At 36.7% G+C, this 20,100-nt stretch overlaps 1 protein-coding gene across 1 annotated transcript in view; it reads right to left on the bottom strand.

Moving 5' to 3' along the window:
• thada (THADA armadillo repeat containing) overlaps positions 1 to 20,100 on the bottom strand; it is a 131,311-nt gene that overhangs the window by 101,772 nt on the left and 9,439 nt on the right. The window contains exons 22-26 of the mRNA XM_033979701.2: positions 9,467 to 9,576; positions 6,793 to 6,925; positions 2,619 to 2,741; positions 1,280 to 1,402; positions 376 to 467 (exon numbers count right to left, since the gene is read on the bottom strand). Of these exons, the coding sequence (XP_033835592.1) occupies positions 376 to 467; positions 1,280 to 1,402; positions 2,619 to 2,741; positions 6,793 to 6,925; positions 9,467 to 9,576 (581 nt within the window). The remainder of the gene's footprint in view (positions 1 to 375; positions 468 to 1,279; positions 1,403 to 2,618; positions 2,742 to 6,792; positions 6,926 to 9,466; positions 9,577 to 20,100) is intronic.

Below are 20,100 nucleotides of genomic sequence, written 5' to 3'. Positions count from 1 at the left end.
AATACAGTGTAATGAGTTTTTTTATTTAAATATGCAAATTTACTGGTCAAGGATTTGTCCACTTTTTCCTTGTTACGCCTCTAATGTGTATGTCAATAAGCTCATCTTTCTCCATTCTTACCACCAATATTCAGGGCTGTTTTCAGTCTTGTAATTGACTGTCTACAACTACTACACTATATATAATAATAGCTAACTCCCCAGGCTAAGACCCCTATTTTCAGTTGTTCATTATCAATTAAGTCTTTGTTCATGCTTTATTAAGGCATGAATGTATGTAGTTATTACAAAATGTTACCAAAACCTTGATGTATTGAACTTTTGTGAAATTATTGTCCAATTCTAAACCATATCTTTTGCAAATAGGACACCCACCTGTTCTTCTTGGAGTGCTCATCTTTGCCTTTCTTGACTCCAAATATTCGCGTGATCAAAGTACTGAAGAGGAGAGTGGACGAGTTCCTCACCTGGGATCAAATAAGCTGTGTTATAAAAACTGGCATGGCAATCAGAAACAGTGACCCAGCAGTTTGAGAAAGCCTTGGAGACAGTGTGTCGTGTATATACTTTAGTTCACAGTGTTTCTTTGCTAAATGTAGCTAAAACTGGAGTGGAAAGGAACATTTTAAGTCTAGTGTGAAACCAGTGGAGTGAATGACGAGTTTTGAAGATCCGCTAGTTCAGTTCAAGGGTAAAAGCTCAAATCAATGAGCCACAAAACCACACAAGAATAAATCTATGAATGAAAACTAATTATTCGCTCTATTGGTGAGTGAAGGAGTGCTTTCAATAAATGTATTTAACTTGAATGACGGTCTTTGGCTATTTACTTATTTATACATTATATTAATTAATAGTTATAGTAATATGAAATGTTTTTGTTTATTGCTATGCTTCTGTTCACAATATTTACTACTTAAAGTCTTGTTTGCAAGACTTTAGCCAGTTAATTATTATAGTTTAAAAGTTTCAGTTTTCTCAAAATCAAATCCATTGCATGTGCCATTAACAAAAATCATGATAAGATATGTGAAGGGTTTTTTTTGGTGTTTTTTGCTGTTCCTTTCTCCAAGGAGCATCTAGCTTTCACAAATGTTCTTATTTTCTTTACCATTTGCTTTCCATTGCATGTGTGTGGCATGTATTAAAGACTTCTAGTTACCATTATAACCTCTCTAAATGTAGCTGAACCTGAACTGGAAAGTAACATTTTAGGTCTTGTGTGATCGCCCTGTGTTGCAGTAATGGAGGATATGAGAGAAACAGATTGTGAACTCACAGCCCAAACCGCAGAGGTGAAGCCAAGCACCGCAGCCTGCATCCCCTCAGACACAAACGGGATGATGTTCTCCCCCAGACGTGTGTCTCTGTACAGGGCTCGAAGGATGTTCAGAGCGTGGACCTGAGGAACATACAAAAATACGTAGCTATGGCTAAATAATTTTGTGTAAATGTGACAAATACATTTTTTTTTAACAATAAATGGTGTCAATTAAATAATTGTAGCCAGGGTTAGTAGTAGGGGTGTACAATATGCCAAAAAATGATATCCCTATTTTCTAGGAGCCAGATCACAATTTTAATTTTAACACAATGCATGTGAGCTTAGTATCTTTATACTGCCTTGAAGAGGCAAGTATAGTCTGATTCTTCTGGAAATTCACACATTATTGCAATCGGTTAGATCCATTTCACATTGCTGAGGCTGACCAATAGGAGGTGTGGGCAGGAAAAAGTGTCTTAGTTTGAGCATAGAGCTGCATTCAACCGATTTAACCAAAATAGCACGTGGTCAAAGGATTAAGATCAGAATTCCATTTTTATCACCATAATGCCCAGCCCTAGTTAATAGCTCTGTCCACAATGTTGAACCATGAGGGAAGAACATGTTTTAGATTGAATTCTTGCGATTATTCCCTTCTCTCACTCGTGTTTAGAGTATCCAAACTGTCTGGGATAGTCAGACTGTCCTCCAACATGCTTGAATGGACAAAAATAGTGCTCCTGACTTCTAACAAATTTTAAATTGCATAAGTGATATTGTTCAGTGTCATTTTTATTTCTCAAATTGCTTATTTTACATTACACTATATGATGCCTACAATGTGTGTTACAATTTTATCAATTGTATCCTATCCATTCTCTTATTCTTACAAGTACTGGTTTCCATTTACAATTAAACCTTGATTTGCTTAATAAAAATTATATCTAAGGGTGGTATTTCACTTCAAGTATTGCTTGTACAGTTGCTAAATAAGACAGGTGATTTCTTCTAACACTTGCAATACTGCAATTTATCTAGCTGAAAAAGAAAGTTATTAGTGAGCTATGAATTCCCATCTCTGTAACTACCGGTACTCCAAACTTATCCCATTTTCCTATAATTATAAAACCATCTGCATTGGAAAATAAACGGTTGAAAGTACTTTGCTCCACCTTTTGTGCATCTCTGTACAAATGTGGAAACCGCTTGGCCTAGTTCTTCTACACTTTCCCTTATCGTGGTTTCTAACGGACTTTTCCAAACCTCAGAAACACTCATCACAATCATTATGTCATACAGATGGTAGCTTCGTAATTCTGGGCTGGGACAATACAATATGTTACTGGGTGGTCACCTGAGGGACAGTGGAACGCTCTGTGTCGCGGTCTGAGGAAGGCGTGGCTAAAGCGATCAGCTCTCTCATGGTCATCTTCAGCAGGCTGCAGGAGGAGGATTTGGGTTCAGAGGAGAGTAGTGCCTATAAATAACAGTTTACATGTTATGATTGCACAAAAAAATAAAATAAAAAGCTAAGCAAATATTAGATAAGCTTCCAGTAAATTCACACTTTTAAAATTGTGCACTGTAGTTGTGTCCTTAAAATACAAATGTTAAGCACAAGACACTTTTACCGATGACTAGGGCTGAATGAGTGTGTGAAGGATGTGGCTGTAGTGGCTCACACCAATCTAAGGTTTGATTTGGACATTCAAATTTGATTAACAATGCCTGTAGACATTCATAACTCTATGCAAGGTTAAATTATGAATTATATGAATCTAAATCAATGAGGGTTTTAATTGTTTTTACCGCATGTGTCCAAAATAGAGTAGACATATTACGCTTCTAATGGTATTAATCACTCGATGACACTTTTACTTAATTGTGAATCAACTACAAGCCACTTAATTATGCACTATAAAGCTCACAAGAGTCAATTGTGCATAATAGTTAGAATATGTTTTTAAAGAGTTGTGTTTTGTTTCATTCACACGTTTGAGTAACCCTTTATTATTAGTTCATCTACATCTCCAAAGTTCAAAATGCTCTGTTCCACCTTGTGATATCATTAACGGCTACCTTTAACTTGAATTCTGTTGAGATTGGCAATGCCAGACCTTAATGATGTATGACCTGAAGTTTTCAAATGAATCTAGTGACCATGTATGGAGTTTAAAAAACACAATGGAGCACATTCTGTGTTTTTAAACTGCACATGACATCACAAAGTGGAACAGAGTGTTTTCTGTTTGAGAGAAGAACTCAGCCTAAATTTGCTTTGGATTTGTGGGGGGGTATTTTACTTCTAGGGGGTATTAACTGCTAACACATAACATATTTAGATCATCACGTTACCTTTTGTAAAAAAAAAAAAAAAAAAAGTTTTAACACGATTTATAAAAGTCAAAAGTCACTCCCCATTCACAGCATTATCACATTACAATCGACATGTGTCCCACTCATAAAACATTGCATCGCATCAGCTTTGTAAAGCTGTAGCTGTTTTGTATCATGTTTTGTATATTTATAGAGAATCATCATGTGGAAACATGGATAATGTAGTTTTGTCGGCGGAGCATTGGACAAATCTTACAACTAAACGTAAGGAAAAGTGAAATGGTGCCCAGGAGAGATCACCAAGATACTCAAATGGATGCATGACATCTAAAAACCTCTTGAAGCATATTTTGTTATTTTAAAGTAACATTGCATAACATTCTGGAGGTAGCATGTCACCTGCTTGATTACATGGAAATGGAAAGAAAATCCTGTATGGAGAATACGAGTTACATTTCATGCACATTCAGTAAAATATTATAGCCAAAGGAACAACATTTCCATAGAGACAAGTAGGTGGACAAGTAGTACAATAAAACATCCAAAATGCCAAAAGCACGCTTTTTATTGTATTCTATTTGTTGGATAAAAAGTTACAAAGTGGGATGGAAGCTACAGAAAACATTTATTCTCTGATTTGATGTTATGTCAAACAGGCAATCCATCTCTGTCAGAAAATATTCATGTTCTTTCAGCTTCTCTGAAACTAAGTGACAGACTTTGAATGTTGCATGTGTGTGAGTGGGACACTGGAGCAGAGGTGACAGAGCAGAGTCACTGAATTCAACAGAGAGAAGCTTTAATGTGGAGATGATTGGAGCCAGCTGTGTGTGTTCTGGCCCTGGAAAAGGGAGAGGTCTGTGGGACAGGTACAGTCTGAATCCTGTGAAAAGTTTGGGGCATTTTGCCCGAGGGAGGGATGGGTCTAGTGGTGAGAGACAGAGAGGGAAAGTGAGGAAGAGAGGGAGAGAGACAGGAGAAAGAATGAGAGAAGAGACATAGAGGAAGGAAAGTAGAGGGAGGAAGAGAGAGAGAGACAGAGAGAGAGAGCAAAAGGGACAGCAAGAGGGAGAGGGAGGGAGAAGGAGAGAGGATGGTATGCGGTGGAAAAATGCTGCCAATGTGTTCTCTTGTTTCCTTCACAAACTTACCATTTCCTCTTTTATATTATGTAACATTGAATCCCATTATTAAAACTGAATGAGTATGATATCCACACAAGTATCAGTGGATATGTTTTGAATGAGAAGGTGAATAAAGTTAAATTGTCTTTTGATCTGGCAACATCTTAGAGAAGCTACAAAAAACAACCAAATATGTTACAGTACAAAGACACTTCAGTGTGATTCCAACAAGGAGAAAACATGCCCAACATATTTTCCCCTTTAATCTTATGAGAAACTTATAGGTTCACTATGTAACATTCTGAGAGCTTGTCTCCAAGTAGATGTTATTGTTTTGCCTGAATGCTCCACAGTCTGGCACTTTCCATCTCTAAGGAGACAAGCAGTTGCACCACCAGGCCGAGGCCTGATCAGGTCAGATCTGTGGAGAGGCACATATGCTCACATTAAGAATCCTTGTATTTCCAAGGATTTTTTGGAAACATTTAACTGAATAAATGAAATAAATCTAACGTCATCCAGTGGAACATTCTGGCAAAGCAATAACAACTCAATGTAGAATAGCAAGTAGCAAACCCCAAACTAAATGTACTAAATGCCACAAGCTCGGTTATGTGCTATATAGATTCCATAGCCTCCCCATTGATGGTAAGATGAAAAATGTTAAAGTATAAGATTTGTTTTTTTGTTTTTTTACAAAGTCAGACATAAAACTGAATGAACGCCTTCTGCTCATTCAAGTGTTTTGGATTATACAACCTCAACATTCCTCGGTCAGACCAGAAAAGACCAAATGAGCGAATAAAAACTGTGGAGGGGCAGTGATGTCAACAGAGACAGGCTCAAACCGCAAGAAATCAGTGCCTCTTTAAACTGTCAGATGATACAACATAAAGTGAGAAGTGTCTTTGTTGGATGCAGCGCTGGGCTGTAATCAGGGGAAGTGGCTGGTTCAGAGTCGTGAGTCAGTGGAGTGAGAGGTGAGTGGGAAACATGACTAATCAGAGGGTCAACCAGAGGACAGTTAGAACACACTGTTGTTATTACAGCATTGTGTTACAGGTGTGTGTCTAAGAATAGGACAATGGGTTAGAAGTTGCATTGGTCAAAACAAATCAAATCACAATATTTTGGGTTAAGGGAAATTTGTCCTCTGCATTTGACCCATCCTTCAATGGAATGGGACAACCTATCAGGATCTTGAGCTATGCTTGATCAAGACTACCTTAGCTGGACAATTTGACCTTTTGTGCATGTTTAAGGTAAAGCCAAGGCAAACAAGTTTATTTGTATAGCATAATTCGTACACAAGGTAATTTAAAGTGCTTTACAGAATAAGAAAGACATTAAAATCACAATACAATAAATCAAAACATAAATAATCACAAAAAATTATTATAAAATTAACATTAAAGGAGAAAAGTGCAGAAGAAAACATTTCAGTCATATCCACAGCTATCTGAGCCTGGATTTAAACATTGTCAAAGTAGAGGCCTATCTCACATCTTCAGGAAGACTGTTCCCGGTTTTAGACGCATAAAACTGAAACACTGATTCTCCATGTTTAGTCCTGACTCTGGGCACCAGCAGGAGGCCGGTCCCTGAAGTCCTCAGTGCGAGATGGTTAATATGGCACTAATATGTCAGAGATGTATTTTGGTGCTAGGCCATGGAGAGACTTGTTCACAAACAGCTGCTGTAAAGTCTATTCTCTGAGCCACAGGAGCCAGTGCAGAGACCTGAGCACAGGACTTATGCACTAGTACTTCCTGGTTCTAGTCAAACGGCGCACTATGCATCTTTTCAGATAGAGAGCAAATAAATAACATCTTGTCTCAATGAAGAAGTTATTTCTTTGCCTGAAATGTTCCAAAGTTCCAAAGTATGGCATTAAATCATTACCTTCCTTTTTTAATTGCAGGTGTTTTATCATCATGAACTTGCATTCTTACTGTGTTACATCACTTTAAGGATGATAGCCAATACTCTCAAAATAAAAATATCAGCCCAAAATAATGGCCCATTTCTAATACGTTTTATAGATTTTGTACAGTCTAATGCACACACCTGTATGTAGAAGGGAATCCCAGCGCTGCGTCGAGTGGCACACAGTTTGGATGAAGGATCACTGGATTTGACCTCCTCCAGGACCTCAGAGAGCCAGCGGGATGGCAGTCTCTGCAGGGCCTGACTGCCACTTCTGAAAAGATCCAAAGTACAAATGTTTAACTATTTTCTAATGTACTCCTAAATATTTGAAGTATTTTAAGTAGATTTTGAATATGTCCAATGTAAAGGACTAGGGATGGAATGAAACACAATTTCCACGAGACGAGATACGAGATTGGGTCTAAGAATGAGACAAGATGAGATATGCATTTTGCAACTGCCAGTTTCCTATTTTGCCCTCACAATCTTTTATTTATTTTATTTAATATTTTGTTACTGCTTTTTAGAACTACAAGAGATGTAACTCACCCACAGATGTAACTCAACTCGCCCTTTTTTGTACAATCTAAAAATAAACACATGGAAAACAAATCTCACGAGATAATTGCACAATCTTGTGGCAATTTTGTCTCGCGAGATATTATGACACGAGATCGTGTCCCATCCCTATGAAGGACATACTTATCATAAACACTAGACAAGCCCTGCATTACTTAAGAAGCGGTTTAACTGACGTCTTTTATTCTATTTTTATTATTAAGTGTCTGACACAACACAAAAGAAATTCCTGGTCTAAACTTACTCACACATTTACACTGTTCCCTGTGGCATCTGCGTCCTCAAACAAAAGCTAAGAATATGGTTTGGAGGAGGTCTGAGGAACACACACCCAAAAGAAACCACTGGAGCTGCAGCTGTTTAACAACTCTCACTAAAGCAAAGAGGTTTCAAACTGTCCAACATGGAGGACAGAGACACTGCTAAAGTCTGGGCACATTCACAAACACTTAATGATGAAAGGCGAAGAAAGGGCATGTGCCAAGAAATGAGGCGTTAAAATGTGTTATGAACAATGGGGAAAGAAACAGATCTTTTAATACACTTGTGGCTAGTGCTACATGCCACATATTGTACAATACAACAGTATGCTGTAATTCAAATTATACCTATAAATTAAACTTCTAAAAGTTAATATATTGATCTAGTCTAATGTTTTGCATTTCTCAACCCCAAACTGACACTTAAACTAAACGGCTTTTGAATTTAGCAGTTTTGTGTGTGTGTATATACACACACATATATATATATATATATATATATATATATATATATATATATATATATATATATATATGAATTAATAGATAATTAGTATGGGCACTTAGTTCGGCCTCGGGAATGCAACTAAACTGAACTACGTATTGTCCATGTTGTATACAGATATCAAAGTGTTTCTTAATAAAAAACACAACTTTTTTTTTTTTTTTATCACAGAATTCCTAAATGACAGAGCGTGGAAGACTCCATTTGATAGATTAGAGAAACATATATGGACACACAAAGGCATATTCGGAGTGCATCAAACGCCTGTGGTTAAGCACCCAACAATCAACACCCCATAAATGAAAGCACTGCCGCATACCATCCACTGCCATAGTCACACATCTACGTTCTCAGCCTCCAAATAATATCCTTGTTACCCAAAAAACAAACAAGACATTTTGTTTTAGCAGTTTTCAATTTAAAAGGAGGTTCGGACAAAGTCTACAGGGCCAACGCAACCGGTCACCTGCTCAGACTAAAGATGGCTCCCACAAACCAGCATTGAGCAAAACAGGGAGACCGCAAAGAGTTTAAAACTGTCGGTAAAAGTCCCAAGGGTTTAATCCAGTCTGTAATGTGCAGCTTTTGAAGTCCGAGGATGGTGATTGGTCAATTTTGGATTAGAATGGGCAATAATTTCCATTTTTAAGGAATCTAAAATAATAATTAAAAGGCAAAATTCACAGTCCTTTGATACTTTATCTGTAACAATTCTTTATCAATACATTTAGTAAGCTTGAACTGTCGTCAGATTTACAATTTTGTACAAGCTTATTGGTGAGCAATTTATATAAAAGACATTTGCAAGACTTTGGCAAGTTTATTGTTAATTCTAGAATAGTTCATCAAGATGAATTAATTAATTAAAGGCGCTGTACTTGAATTTTACTGTCTTTATCAAAGTGACAACAAATAGCATGCAAACAGCGCAGCAGACTTCTTAGATTCAGACAAAGACACAAATAGCAAGTACATATAACACCACAGAATTTTATAGTCACATAACATTGTTCAAAATATGGTGATATAGAGTATTTTTTTCATTAGTTTAGAAAAATATTATCTTTTTTATTCTTCAAAAGTAATTACTTTGTGTTATTAGGGAAGGATTTGGTCAAAAAGGGTTACATTTGTCAAACTAAGGAGCTATTTCTTTTTATTTTTTTCTTGGGGAATCCCTTCACAGAGCTCACACAACATTCAGAAACAAACACACAAAAGGTCACGATGAAGTAACTCCAAACTCCAAACTGTATTTTACCTATTATTGTGAGCTGGTATGCTGTAATTTCACTACCATTTGAAATAATGATCCCGGCTTGTAATCATAGCCTATTATACCTGAACATTGATACTGAGGGAATCTACTCCAGGGTAATTACAAGGCACTGGTCCCACACTGGTTATAAAGTGCAGTCATTCGGACGGATATTACCTTTCAGGGATAAATGTGACCACAGCTACACACCTGCACAGCATGTCGGTGAGGCGCACGAAACCCACATAAGCCAGTTCAAAGGCGCCACGGTGACGGGACTGGAGAAGCTGCTGACGGAAGTACAGGCCCACCCCCTCCACCTGTGAGAGAAGGCCAAAAGAGGGAGGGATAAGAAGGGTGAGGGATAGTAAAGACAGGGAGAGCGAGACAGAGAGAGAAAGAGAAAGGGAGGAAGATGGAGGGAAAGAAAGAGAGGGAGACAGAGGGGGTGGAGGGAGGCAAATGGAGAGGAGAGGGAAGAAAGAAGAGTTGGGTAAAAAGGGTGTGGGATAGTAAAAACAGAGAGAGAGAGAAGAGAGGGAGAGGGGAGACTTGATTTACTAGTAGAACATAAAGAGTAATAAAACTACACATACAGAATTACCAAAACAGATATGATTTGGAGGTTGGTAGGAACATGGTTTTAGGGACAAGTCTGACCCACTTCACTCAAGTCTATCTGCCATTTCTTTATCAAATGTGGTACAAATTTAGACTACTCCATAATTAATCTCAAACCCTCAAAATTTTGGGTTGGTATAACTTACTTGACTGAAAGTTTTTAAGAAGACTCCTGCACACTGTCTCACTCCTGGTTCACTTTTATTAGTACAACGTTTTGGTCCCTCTGACCTTCCTCAGGTATCTGAGGAAGTTCCTCTCCTCCAACACAACTGTTGCCCACTCAGGTGTGCAAAGTCTATACAGAAATTGGTATAGCATGCTAAAATGTAAAAATACTTTTAAATAGGTACATGTTCCTTCACCTGAAGCAGCCTTTGAGAGCAGAAAACATAATGTAAAAAAGGACCAACCCCTCACCATATGGACATGGAGGATAAAAGATTTATATAATTCAGCACAGGGCTTTATTTGGCTGTTTAGTGGTCTGGAAGGTCAATTACTTTAAACAAATGTCAAATTAAGGTAAATGCAGAGCCTATAAAATTAGCATCCTGGCCAACCCCACTCAGAAGCAGCTCCACCTGCGGCCACTGAAAGTAGCCTGTTATATAAACTATATAGAGTTCCTGTGGGACTGTCATTTTAGGTGAATTCGGAGAAACATTACGTTAGTTACAAAGTGCACATTACAAAAAATATCTACGATGAATATTTATCGTGCTATTAGTAGTAGTAATAGTTTATAGTTTGTTTCTCTAGATTTTTTTGATGTGATAACGTTTTTACTCCGTTAATTTATTGTGTCTACATTCAAGAAAAAAATGGTCAAAAGGATCTTACTGTATGGACATTGGACAGACGATTAACTACTGTGGAACAAATCCAAAATTATAGGCTAGTCCTATTAATAGGACATGATACTTGAATCGATACCAGATCAATATCATCTCATTACCTCCATGATAATGAAAAAACACATTCTATTGCCTAAAAAAGGTGTGTGTGTGTGTGTATATATATCTTGTTCAAATGAGAATCTAGTTTGAAGACTAGTTTTAATTATCAATTAGTATCTAGGTATCAATACTTGACAAACCTACTAACTAAACATGTCTCAAGTCAAAATGACCCAAGTCAAGATTAATATTCTTAATTATAGTGTTTTTAGCTCATGTAGATCTTTAGCAGTGCAATGTACCTGAAGTTACTCAACCATCTCTGTGTTTGGAGAGAAAACTGCCTTGTTGCCCACAGCCTTGTTTTGAAGGTTTAGCATGTCGAGCGTGAGAGCAGCATGTCAGTGGCGTGACAAGTGTGCTCGAATAAGGACGCTGAGCCATCCGCATAATGGCCACTGTCAGTAAAACCATCCAGTTAGTAATAGTGTTAGCGACATTATTCTTAACATACACACATGTGCCATTTCTGCGGCGGAGAGTAAACTGAGTGTGTTGCAGGTGAGGCGAAGGGCGAGGCGGACGCGGGACCTATCATTAAACTGTGGAGCACCACACTGGCCCGGCCCGGCTTAGTCAGGGGTGGCACAGAGGGCATAGGGAGGGGTGGCACTAAACAAGGCCCCATGGAGAGAATAAACAGTGTAGGGCTGCATGATTAATTGCAATAAATTCAAAATTGCAATTTGAATGGACGTAATGGGGTTGCCTTATTCTGCATAAAACTGCTAACCTTTAGTTTAGATCTGAATATGTTATGAAATGTGACTCTTGTGTTTGTCATTTTTCAGTCTTCTTGTTAATTCTTCTGGAGGCATTTAAATGTGAACTTTGAGAAGACTCATATTATGCTTTATTGGACAATTCTCAAGTCCTAATGCAGTGTGTCAGTGAGAGAAGAAAAGTTGCAGCCATGCCCAAGGGGAGGTAGGGTCAGACGTATAACAACTATACTGACACAGACCTGACCTGAGATTACAGCATTAAACAGCAAGCTGGTGAAATGGAGTGGTACAGGCTGGAACAGGAAGGGCAGGGATCAAGGTGACTCAAGCAAAAGATGAATCAATCAATCAAATAGACATAAAAAAATATATATATATATTTATTTCCCCTCATATTGATTAATCTTGATTTTCTATTCAATGTCATGTCATGGTTTCTTATGAAAATTAAAATCAACATGACTTTTAATAAGGTTTATCAAGATGATGTTGTTTCTGTTCAGTGACTCAACGTTTTCAATTAAACAATCTCTACAACCAAATAACTCATATTGATTGATTGGCTACTCAGTCAGATACAAGCAGGTAACAATAACAAACATATCAATAAAGACGTTAGGTTAGCATTAGCATTACTTTCAACACAATTTCAGTTTATAAATTCACAGATTTACTTATCATATAATCAGATAATTACCCTGATAAATGCTATTGCCATAAAATCAGGTACAGATAAAATTGTAATCCTGACTAATGTTAAAACTAAAATACTGTGAAGCCACTATCAATGCATTTTTTTTTGTAGATTTCTGTAGGGCAAATTGCAAAGCTTGTGCATCCTGTTTTGACCTCATGACTCTAAACTCATCTGCCCCACTGGACATAAACTGTACTCTGTGAACCGCAGTAGCACCAAACCCCATGACTTATCACATATGGATGCAGTGCACTTCAGGACCTGACCTCACCAAGGTAAAAACAGCAGCAGCAGTCACAGCAAGATGGCCGCCAGTCCGACCGCTGTGGTGCTGGAGCAGGCAGTGGCATAACTATTTAAAGCTTCATCTAAGGTTTCAGTCTGTCAGTCTGTGTACAAGTGTGAGAACTAGGCAACCGAAGATACTACAATACTGTATACTTTATCCGTATCTATTGTTAGTCATTTGTTGGCAACTTTAGTGCAAACTAGGTACATTTGCAGCTTTTTGGTCTGCAATTTTCAGTATTGGTAATATCACAAAATACTGCCCTGATTACACCTGGCTGCAGGGAAGGAGTTTGAATGGTAGATACCTGTTAGACCAATCACACTGCTCCTTATACTTCCAGACCCCCCCCCCCCCCCCATAATAGCGTGTACATGCTACATGAATAGTTTAGATAAATATGTTAAACTGTGACCTGAAGCTTGATTGAGAAAATATTACTAATAATACAAAGCATAATTGATAGTTTGTTTTGTTTTTTTTTCTTTTTTTGGAAAAATTGCAATTAAAATGTTTACCAAAATCGAAAATTACATTTGCTTGCTATTGTATAGAAGCAATAGATGACCTTTGATTCAGCTGCAGTGGTGGTGAGTTGTGGTGACTGTGACTATTTCAAGTTCCTTCAGAAGGTTCCCGTCTGTAACGTTTAAAGGGACCCGGCCTATTTCCTATGCAGGTCTCTGGGGGGAGGCACTTTTTTTAGAAACCAACTTCCTGTTTGCACAGTGCCTGTTTCCCTGAAAAAAAAAAAACTTCCATGTGTAGACAAAGAAGTTTCCTCAGTCTAATGACATAAGTGAGAGAGGAGGGGGCAGGGACAGTGACCCAAATAGGCCACCGTACGTCCCATGACTGAACCAGACAGCTCTGATGAAGAAGGCTGTTGTTCTCTGAGGGGCAGTAAAGAGAGTTATTATGTGGTTAGAACAACAAGAACACACAAACTGAATGGGACATGCAAATATACAGTGTAAATACAATGCATGAGAACCAATAGGAGTTTAAAAATAGACACAATATAGTGCAAAAAAATCAAGCTGAAGAAATTTGACATATTACATTAATTAATTGCATTGTTGTATAGGCTGAAAAAATAATAATGTCTCATAAAATAATCAAATAACAAAATATCACAATACAAAACTCCAACTCCAACTCAATTTTGTTTATAAATTAAAACTCAATGAGCTCATTTTGATACCACAATTTAATTTATAACATAATTTTAAACAGACATTTTAAACAAACATTTTTAGACTTTTCTTTAGAGTTTCTTTAATATTACCATGTGGTCTAACACTAGTTCTGATAAGTCAAGGTCATTCTAAAATTATTCAGGAAATATCAATATCTATATTTGTTCAAATTAGTATTTGTTTCTATGCTAGTTTTATTATCAATTACTATTGATAGTTTCTATTTTTGGCAACCCTATTTCAGAATCTTATTACAATAAAACAATATTGCCTTTATGTTTATGCCACAAAGAATCATCGATAATATCTAACTCTAACCCCCAAAAATAAGGTAGATGCTATATCATTTTTAAGGGACACAAGGGTCAATAATTAACCAATATAAAAGCCTTAGAATGCTTTTATCAACATGATCACTTTACAAACAAAGTATTGACATGTAATATACTTTATTTCATTGTATTAAATGCTATTTTAACACGAGACATTAATGTACAACTTTGGGAAGGGGTAGACCCACAAATAGTTCAAACGTGCCTGTGTTCCTGTACCAAAGGCTAAGACGTGCCTACCATATAAACACTGGTTCATCTCTCTTTGCTGCTTTTGTCTGAATGAAATGACCCTGTGATGTGGATGTGTTTCTGTATAACCCACAGAGCTGCTAAAACCAAACTTTTCTCTTTTCAGTTGTGCCCAAACTTAAATCATAATGTGCCATGCTAAAATAAACAGGGGAACTGTCAAACTTCAACTTCGGTGGTCCATCTCCCACCTCCACTAAAATCATAACAGCTTGTCAGTATGTCAACGCACCACTCCATCATTCCTACACATAAAAATAGATAAAGTTTGATCTATATGTTTAAGAAGGCTTCAAAAGCAGAACTTAAGTCACAGTATGTAACTTTCTGGAGGTGGCACGATTCCATGGAAATAGAAAGTTATAACCACCACCATACTTTAGAACATTCTCCATTAATCATTTTATGCCATACTGTGAAATATTAAAGACAAAGAAACAACATGTCCATGAAAATAAGCAAGAGGTAGCCCTACTCCAAAGGCCAAATAAGTCAGGTTTGTGGAGATGCAAGCCAGCTCAATAAGTTTTTCAATGCAATAAATACAACCAATATGAAAAAAGGCAATAAAGTTATACACTGTGGCTTTAAATAGAACTGTGCAATTAATCAAATTCAGTCATTTCTAAATCATCACTGATCAGCTTGGGTCGTTTTAATGGAGCATGTGGTTTGGAGGAAGACATTTTGACTTTGGCTTAAATGTCAATGATTAAAAGTTTACATTGTTTATCTTCAGGAGCATAATTTATTTGTTAATAATAAAAAATAAAAAATAAATAAATTCAATGTGATATTGTCCAGCCCTGACTGAAAATATTATTGACGTTTCCATAGGAGAAATTGGGATCCAAATCATAGCAAAAAGACAAGGACAAAGTACAGGACATTGTAGGTGCTGAGGTCACTAGTTTTTGGAAAGAGAGGTACAGTGTATGTCAACAGTGCGGTCGGGCAAAATGACTTGGTCCATACGAACTTTCCAAAAATGCAATCCATTCCACTTACAGTCCATGTGAATTGTTCAAATATTATTGTATGATGAGTCAGAGTAGTTGTGACAAAATGCAGATGGAATAAATGTGATTTTATGGTACATGTTTGGTTCAGTTATAAGTGTATAAACCAAAACATCATTGAGTTACTATAGTTTTATGTGTGGCTACTCTTTAGATCTTTTTGGGAAATAGTCTTTGGACAACGGAAAGTACAGCCACTACATGGGTCATTTGGATCTCTGCTACAATCCCGCTTTCCGACATGGAATATTCTTACTGGATAGAACAGCAATTGTTTTCCTTTATATCCATTTAATTCTATTTTATTTATTGATACTTTGCTGATGTCATCAACATTCCCTGGGGTGTGATGCTAACTGGAGGCACTGCTCTGTCAGACACAGTTACTCAAGTTAGACTTTAAACTGAGCTTTGTTTTAACATAATCTGACTGAAATTTCTTACCTGGAACTAGAACAGGTGAACAATTTTTGTACTGTTAAACAAGCCCCTTTAAATGGCATTACATTTTCAAGCTAGCTAGCATTAGCCAACAGTTTTTCAGTTAGTCACTGTTGCAGAGGAAACTGCAGAAAACTGAGAGTTGAAGAGAAGAATTGACACGCAGGAGAAGTTTATTTACCATCAGTACAGGACCCAGCACCCAGAGACATGAACCCCTCTCATGATAGTGTTATCCATTGCAGTCTAGTCCACTCCGGCTATGCTTCAGTCATAGGAAGTATTACACCTCTGATGACGCAGGATAAGTATCAAGTATCAGTATCAGTATCAATATCAATATCTTAGCTATGGCATTCAGTAATCCTTATTTTTTCTTGATTTTAAAATTCAACCATCTAAATATTTGGGGGGGTTCTTAAGTAATAAGAACTCCCCAATAATAATAATAATAATAATAATAATAATAATAATAATATTTTTTTTATTACTGCAAAATTGATTGTCCAAAAAATTGGATGTGACATTTTTAAATTCTACACGTTTGTCTGAAGATTGGAATAATCACAAGTAAGTACAGAGCAGTGGGCAAAGATATAAATAGGAGAAAACAGACATTTTCTGAGCCAAAAAAAAAAAAAAAAAAAAAAAAGCTTTTAAGTGTCTTGCCCAAGGACACATATACACAAGTGGCCTGAGGAGTTCAAATCCAAACCTGGGATGGACAATCTAATAACTGAGCTTTTTTTCATCAGTGTCTACTTTAAGCAAATTCAACTAATGTAATTTTAATAAGCAATACAACACAATAGGCAATACATATAAAGCAGAACTCATAACTATTGTGCTGCTGGTCTTCCCAATAAAGTCCATTGAATCCTCAAAAGAACTAAAAAAACTCACATTATCCGATCTATCCTTTCATTTTCATTCATTTTGGGGGATTTAGCCACTCTATAAAGTATTGAGGTTTTGTTCATAAAAGCATTCTGGGAAACTATGTTCATTAAGAAATAAACAAGTGACTAAGAAGAAAACTATGTGGATTTTTCAAAGGAAATCCATTGCTTTAATGACAAAGCACAGTGACGTAAAGTGCTATCCACAAAGCTTTGAGTTTGGCTGCGTATAAAAGATTTATTTAGCTGAGTGTGTGGCACAAACAGAACGGCTCATTGTTGTCACAGCTTGTTTCACTAAATCATAGAGGATCAGAGCCCATAAAAACATCTCAATACAAAACATCCACTCAAAAAGTCAACAGGAAGTCATCTACCTGGATACGTGCAGCCATAAGTACGTTATGAGTCCATTTCAGTAGATATGTTTGCTGTAGCAGGGATTGGAACTCATTGGCCAGGGAAGTTAATTGATATTTGTTTTAACAATAAACTTATAAGGATCAGAGCCCATTAAAACTTTTAAATACAAATATCAAAATAGAAAAAGGAAGTCAACTCTAAGCACCGGTCTACCTGAATACAAGTAAGTATGTTATTTGAGTCTATCTGAGTAGATATTTGCTATACATCAGGAGGGATTGAAACTCAGCCACAGAAATTATTCAGTGTTTTATAATGAACTGTTATGTATTCAGTTTTTTCACTATTAGGTCTGCTGATAAGTTGTATGCTGTTATATGTATTGGTGAGCTTAAGATGAACTATTACCTCTGTAGTCTATAGACAATAAAGATTTTATTCTCTGCTAATAAACTTGAAATGTCCTATTTTAAGCCAAATTGAGTTTTAAGCCATTTTAGAACATTGTTACTTCATCAAAAAACATACCTGGAGTTGTGTTTTGTTTCATTCACACATGTTTGAGTAATCCAGCATTATTCTGTCTACATCTTCAGAGTCATGTCAGGTAGTTTTCAAGTTAACAGCAACCTTTTACCTTTTATTAAGCAGAGTTTGGCAATTCCAGGGCTGAGATTATCTAAATGATTCTAGTGAAGGAGCAGAGTATCACAAGGTGGAACAGAGTTTCTGACTGAGAGAAGAACTAAAGCCTAAATATGCAGGGTTTGTGTATTAAACATGTGTGAATGAGCCAAAACACAATTCCCAGTATGTTTTTTTTTTTAATGAGGAGACATTATAACGGATCAGAAAATGGCATAATGCAGGCAAGTATTGAACAGTGTATCCTAACAAGGCCAACAGGGATCTAGGATAACTCTACATTTGACCTACCCTCCAATGGCCATGGTGCAGCCTGTGAGGACCAGGATGTGTTACACCCAGGAATCCATCTCCAAACACAGGGAGGAAAAATGTATACAACACTGTATACAACATACTTTTTAATTCTATATTTTCTTTATCCTGTATTATTTAGTTTTGTTTCAATTGACTTTGATTGATAAAACTGTTTTATACTTTAAAGGATGCATGAAGCATTCAAACAAATAATAAAAGCTTTTGCGCTAATTAGACATTTTTAACTAACATCAACTTGGATGAGTAGGGCTCCTCTTGGTAAGACACCAAAAAATGGCCGACACAGAATTCATTATGAGGTGCACATGGGATTTGGATATTGTTACACTGAAAACCATTATGCCATGTTCTTTCTGATATCAATAATAATAATAATAATAATAATAATAATAATAATAAATAAATAAATAAATAAATCTCCTCTGAATTAGATTTAATGTTACTAAGGTAACATAACAGATCCACCCCATTTCTGCTTTTAAGTGAACTCTCAATCTTAACCTACAAGCATGCAGTTAAACCATTGTAGCTCAGTCTATAATCTCATGAAGCAAAAACAAATGAATGAATGTGCAGTAACTGAATGAGGCCCACCATGAGAAAAACACCCATTCAAGAGCACTTCCTACTTTTCAGAGGAGTAAACAGAGGGCGCGGACCCCCCTTAGGACACAAGCACAGTCTGTCTGGGTCCCTGTTATTATCGACGCTAACATGTTGAACCACTCAGACAACTGTTCCTGTGCAAGTTTGTCTACAGACCGCTTGTGTTGTTGAACTTTTTTTCCCTTTTCTGCTGAAGTAGTTCGAAGCCAGTGGAAGTAATTTGGAAAGAATGCAGTGGAGCAGGGAGGGGTGGCAGGCCGTTAAACCAGCAGGCTCGGCCCCAAATGAAAGCGTCCGAGCTAACGAAGCTAACGAGGGCGGATGCTAATTGAAGAGGCTCCCAGCGTGGTGTCACACACAGACAGACGCACACGTGTACCAGGAATTTACACACAGCCAGGAAAACAATGGGCTCTCACAGATTCAATTATGCTACATATATATTACACAGTGTAAAATAGCATGTAGTTTGAATGCTTGGCAAGCTACATTTAGTACACAATGGAGTCTAATAAGCAGGCCTATTACTGAAGCAAAAAAAATACACACATCCAAAAGATTGTTGAAGTCAATAAGCATTCAAAAGTATAGATAAATGAACCAACAAATATGTAGTCATGTACTGAATAGTTAATCAAAGTACAGATATACCTTAAATTTGTTGCAAAATTGTGGTACAACAGGTCTAACTACTTTAAAACATGGCTAGTGTTGTGGTTACAAGTTAAATTGGGCCTGTTACTGCTGAATCAAATCCACATTAAAACCAAGAAATGCTATTCTGAAATGCTGATGAAATACTGTGTGGATTAATCAATAGTAGGGGCACACCATCACATTCAATTTGTCCCCTTTGAACGATAGGATTTCTGATACTAATATACCATAATAGAACTGAGAAATGTGTTTTTGATCAAATCCAAAATCATGATAATATGTACAGAAGGTATACAGAAACAAGAATATATGAATAAATGTCAACAAAAGACATGAGTTAGACGCCTACTCCAAGGGGATCAGTTGCTAAATTTAAGTGTATTAAATTGTTTATACTGTAGCTCAACTCAAACTCATTGAGAATAACATGTACATTGTGAATTTAAGTTCGATCCATAAATTATTGAATACAATCTAATTATCTGTAAGGCTGAACGGGGGGTGAAAGACTTGGGAAAAATATTCAATTGCGATGTTTTAATAATAGCATTGAGTTGAAAACTTCAAAAAAAAAATCTAATTTTAGGTATTCAGAAGAACTGACAAAAATCACAAGACAAGAATCTCATTTCAGAACATGTTATACAGATAAAATTTACAGGTAGGGGTTTTATGCCAAATAAGATAGAATATTTTGTAGTTAGTGGAAGAAATTGCGATACTTAAAAAATTGCTGCCTTTGCAATGTGATTTAAATTTGACTGCAACTAATATCGCAGCCCTGTCTAACTAAATTACATGGATCCGTTTCATGAAGTTATC

This window comes from Periophthalmus magnuspinnatus, chromosome 15 (assembly GCF_009829125.3).
Source record: "Periophthalmus magnuspinnatus isolate fPerMag1 chromosome 15, fPerMag1.2.pri, whole genome shotgun sequence".
NCBI classification, from domain to species: domain Eukaryota; kingdom Metazoa; phylum Chordata; class Actinopteri; order Gobiiformes; family Gobiidae; genus Periophthalmus; species Periophthalmus magnuspinnatus.
The sequence above is the reverse complement of the archived record's forward strand: the minus strand, read 5'-3'. Positions and strand labels throughout refer to the sequence as shown.